The sequence below is a fragment of the Eimeria mitis genome, genomic scaffold, assembly GCF_000499745.2.
Source record: "Eimeria mitis Houghton genomic scaffold, Emh_scaff2725, whole genome shotgun sequence".
NCBI lineage: Eukaryota > Apicomplexa > Conoidasida > Eucoccidiorida > Eimeriidae > Eimeria > Eimeria mitis.
In genome coordinates this window covers 1-4,188 of record NW_013571071.1, presented here as the reverse complement: position 1 = coordinate 4,188, position 4,188 = coordinate 1, and the positions used below count along the sequence as shown (strand labels likewise).

At 52.6% G+C, this 4,188-nt stretch overlaps 3 protein-coding genes across 3 annotated transcripts in view; 2 read left to right on the top strand and 1 right to left on the bottom strand.

Moving 5' to 3' along the window:
* The window catches only part of EMH_0057820 (uncharacterized protein), a gene marked incomplete at both ends in the record, with an annotated part of 3,546 nt that extends 3,303 nt beyond the window's left edge, over positions 1–243 (bottom strand). The window contains 1 exon segment of the mRNA XM_013497516.1: positions 44–243. Within this exon segment, the coding sequence (XP_013352970.1) occupies positions 44–243 (200 nt within the window).
* Positions 244–1,793: 1,550 nt separating this feature from the next.
* On the top strand, positions 1,794–2,864 carry EMH_0057810 (uncharacterized protein; the record flags this gene model as incomplete). The annotated part of the gene is given in 2 exon segments (XM_013497515.1): positions 1,794–2,804; positions 2,808–2,864. Coding segments are annotated over 2 exon segments (1,068 nt in total).
* A 94-nt stretch (positions 2,865–2,958) lies between these two features.
* Positions 2,959–3,456, top strand: EMH_0057790 (uncharacterized protein; the record flags this gene model as incomplete). The annotated part of the gene is made up of 1 exon (XM_013497514.1): positions 2,959–3,456. The coding sequence occupies one exon, from the start codon at positions 2,959–2,961 to the stop codon at positions 3,454–3,456; it is 498 nt and encodes a 165-aa protein (XP_013352968.1).
* Positions 3,457–4,188: the final 732 nt, after the last annotated feature.

Here is a 4,188-nt window from a genome sequence, read left to right as displayed (position 1 = left end):
AAAAAGCAATTTGGGGTTATAGGCTGCTGCAGTGTACGTACACCTCTGCGGTACCCTTTTGCTGCAGCAGGAAGCAGCAGCAGCAGCAGCAGCAGCAACAGCAGCAGCAGACCCTGCTGCTGCTTCTGCTGTGGGCGACCCCGACGTCGGCAGCACCTGCTGTTGCTGCTGCTGCTGCAGCTGCTGCTGCAGCAGCTGCTGCAGCTCATACAGGCTCGAGAGCCATGCTGCTGCTGCTGTCATCCCACGGAGCTGAACAGGTCGGCTGCTGCAGCGTCGGTAGTTATGGATTGGGTTTGCTGCTGCTGCTGCTGCTGCTGCTGCTGTTGCTGCTGCTGCTGCTGCTGCTGAGATAGAAATAACTACACCCCTAGAGGCCTAGTGAAGCCCCTGTATATGAAACCCCAAATAAAAACCCTATTTATAAACCCTAAACCCTAAACCCTAAACCCTAAACCCTTAACACATCGACGGGGCCCCCCTGGGGCCCCCCAGCTGGGCGAGGCGGCTGTGCCTGGTTGAGGGTTTAGGGTTTAGGGTTTAGGGTTTAGGGTTTGTTTTTTCTCCACAGAAAGTAGTTGCTACAGTTGCACAGAAAGTTTAGATTGTATAAATTAGGGTTTAGGGTTTAGGTGTTAGGGTTTACTCACGCTGGAGGGTTTAGGGTTTAGGGTTTAGGGTTTAGGGTTTAGGGTTTAGGGTTTGCTGCAAGAGTGGCCTCCTTATTTGTCTCTCAATTTACAGAGGGCCTTCTTCTTTGTTTTAGGATTTGTAGTTTATATATTAGGGTTTAGGGTTTAGGGTTTAGATATTAGGGTTTAGGGTTTAGGGTTTAGGGTTTAGGGTTTAGGGTTTNGGGTTTAGGGTTTAGGGTTTAGATATTAGGGTTTAGGGTTTAGGGTTTAGGGTTTAGGGTTTAGGGTTTGGCTGCATCAGTGCAGCGCGGCGAGCGGAGGGGGAACCCAAAAAAAAATAAAAATAAAAATAAAAATAAAAATAAAAATAAAAATAAAAAATAAAATAAAATAAAATAAATAAAATAAATAAATAATTAAATAACAAAGACAAGACAGACACACCCAAACAGAGAGGAGACAGATAAAGAGACAGATAAAGAGACAGAGAGAGAGACAGAGAGAGAAAAAGGAGACAGATAAAGAGACAAATAAAGAAACAGAGACAGAAACAGAGACAGAGAAAGAGGCAAATAAAGAGACAGAGAAAGAGAGACAGAGAAAAAGGAGACAGATAAAGAGACAAATAAAGAGACAAATAAGGAGACAGAGAAAGAGAGACAGAGAAGAAGGAGACAGATAAAGAGACAAATAAAGAAACAGAGACAGAAACAGAGACAGAGACGAATAGAGAGAAAGAGACAGAGACAGAGACAGAGACAGAGAGAGGTAGAAAAAGAAACAGAAAAAGGAGACAGAGAAGGAGACAGAGAAAAAGGAGACAGATAAAGAGACAGATAAAGAAACAGATAAAGGGACAGAGAGACAGAGACAGAGACAAAGACAAAGAAAGGAAGAGGAGACAGAGAGGAGACGGAGAAAAAAAGAGACAATAAAAAAGGAGACAGATAAAGAAAACAGAAACAAAGAAGAGACAGAGACAGAAAGGAGACAGAAAAAGGAGACAGAAAGGAGACAGAGAAAAAGAGACAGCGACAGCAGAAACGACTGAAGCGAATACAAGCTACTTCTTGCTGCTGCAGCTGTAACTACAGCAGCAGCAGCAGCAGCAGCAGCAACAGCAGCAGCAGCAAGTTGTTTACTGTGTCAAGAGCAGCGATGACAGCAACAGCAGCAGCAGCAACAGCAGCAGCAGCAGCAGCAGCAGATTGTCATTCCTGCTGCAGCAGCAAAAACAGCCAAGCGGCTGCCGCTACCCCTCTCAAGCACCGAACAGCAGCAGCAGCAGCAGCAGCAACAGGAGCAGCAGCAGCAGCAGCAGCAGCAGCAGCAGCAGCAGGAGATGCTGATACAGACTCGGCGTTGCTGCTGCAGCAGAAGCAGCAGCAGCAGCAACGATGTAGAGTAAAGAAGTGTGGGGCCCGGCTGCGACGTTGGCTGCGGGTGCAGCAGCTGCTGCTGCTGCTGCAGCTGCAGCGCATGCGCCGGTTGCTGCTGCTGCTGCAGCACTGGGTGCAGCGGCGGTACGCGCTGCTGCTGCTGCAGCTGCGGCAGCAGCAAAGAGAGGTACCTGAGCTGCGGTGGGTGCTGCTGCTGGTGCTGTATGTTGCTGCTGTGCTGCTGCTGTCTGTCTTCTATCTGCGGCTGATAGATCCCCTGCTGCAGCAGCCAAGCATGAAGCAGCAGCAGCAGCAGCTGTTGCAGCAGCTGCAGCAAGACTATGCAGCAGAAGCAGCATGGATGAGCCCCCTATTGAGACAGCCGAAGAGCTCTGAAGCCCGCAGATACTTTGGCGAGTTCCTTGCCGCTGCTGCTGCTGCTGTTGCTGCTGAGAAAAACAGCAGCAGCAGCAGCAGCAGCAGCAGCAGCAGCAACAGCAGCAGAAAACGACTCTTTCTGCTGCAGCTAGTTGTCCTTGGGGGACAGGCGCAGTTTGCTGCAGCAGCAAGAAAGAAGCAGCAGCAGCAGCTTGCTGCAGTCTACAAGCAGCACACACAATTCGCATACAGTGCTGTTCCTCACAGCAGCAGCAGCAGCAGCAGCAGCAGCAACAGCAGCAGCAGCAGCAGAGAGTTAGAAGACGCCCTGCAGAGTGCAGCGAATAAAGAAGTACAGCTGCGGGAGGCTTTTGCTGCTGCAGTGCGCTACCAGCAGCAGCAGCAGCAGCAGNCAGCAGCAGCAGCAGCAGCAGGAGCAGCAGCACATAACACCCAGCAGAAGCAAGAATAGAGGCATCCGCAGACAGCTGCAGCAGCACGAGCTGCAGCAGCAGCAGCTGCAGCAGCAGGTGTACGGGCACCCCTGCATGGCGAGCGCAGAAAGTATGATGGAGCTAGGCAAGGCCGATGCAGCAGCAGCAGTTGCTGCAGCAGCAGCAGCAAAACGTCTACGAGAGGTTGAGAGAGAAGTGCGGCTGCAGCAGCTACAGCAGCAGCAGCAGGAGAAACAGCAACACCAGCTGCTGCTGCAGCAGCAGCAGCTGAAGCATCAACTGCGGGTCTCTATACACCGCGCAGCGAGGAGCAGCAGAAAGGACGAGGCCCTGCAGCAGCAGCAGCAGCAGCAGCAGCAGCTGCAGCAGCAGCTGCAGCAGATCGAGCAGCAGCTACAGGAGCTCGAGCAGCAGCAGATGCAGGTGAAGCAGCAGCTGGAGCCGCTGCAGCAGCAGCACACTGAAGCCCGTAGGGAGCAGCAGCAGCAGCAGCAGCAGCACATGCATTTTGCTGCAGCAGAAACAGCCTGGATAGCAGCATGCATGCGGCTCTTCTCCGCCAGCAGCAGCTGGCTCTCTTTGCTGCTGCAGCAGCAGGAAGATGCTTAGCTCGCCCAATACAAACATTGCAGCAGCAGCAGNGCAGCAGCAGCAGATGTAGTAGCAGGAGTAGCAGCAGCAGCAGCAGCAGCTGTAGTAGCAGTAGCAGCAGCAGCAGCAGCAGCAGGGTGACCCCACGATAGCGGCTGCTGCTGCGCTGCACATGCAGCCCCAGAGCAACTCGTCCTACATACAAATCGCTCGTTCAGCAGCAGCAGCGGCTGCTGCTGCAGTTGCTGCTGCTGCTGCTGCTGCTGCTGCTGCTGCTGCTGCTAGCAGCAGCAGCAGCAGCAGCAGCTCTGAAAGGGAGCAGCAGACAAACAGCAGGGAAACAAAAGAACGAGCTGAAGCAGCAAGACAACAGAGAAGCAGCAAGCAGCAACAAACAAACAGCAACAAGCAACAGCAGCAGAATATACGAAACACATACACCTGCGCTCTTGCTGCTGTGTGCAGCTGCAGCAACAGCAGCAGCAGCTGACGCTGCTGCAGCAACAGCAGCAGCAGCAGCTGCTGCTGCTGCAGCAGCTTTTAGTTCCTCCAGGGTGTAGAGAAGCACACAGCAGCAGACAGTACTGCAGCAATATGCTGCACACACAGCAGCAGCAGCAGCAGCAGCAGCAGCTGTAGCAGCAGCAGCTGTAGCAGCAGCAGCAGCCGTAGCAGCAGCAGCTCTTTATACAACTGAAGTCAGCATCCTATGTCTTGCTGCTGCTGCTGCTGCTGCTGCTGCTGCTGCTG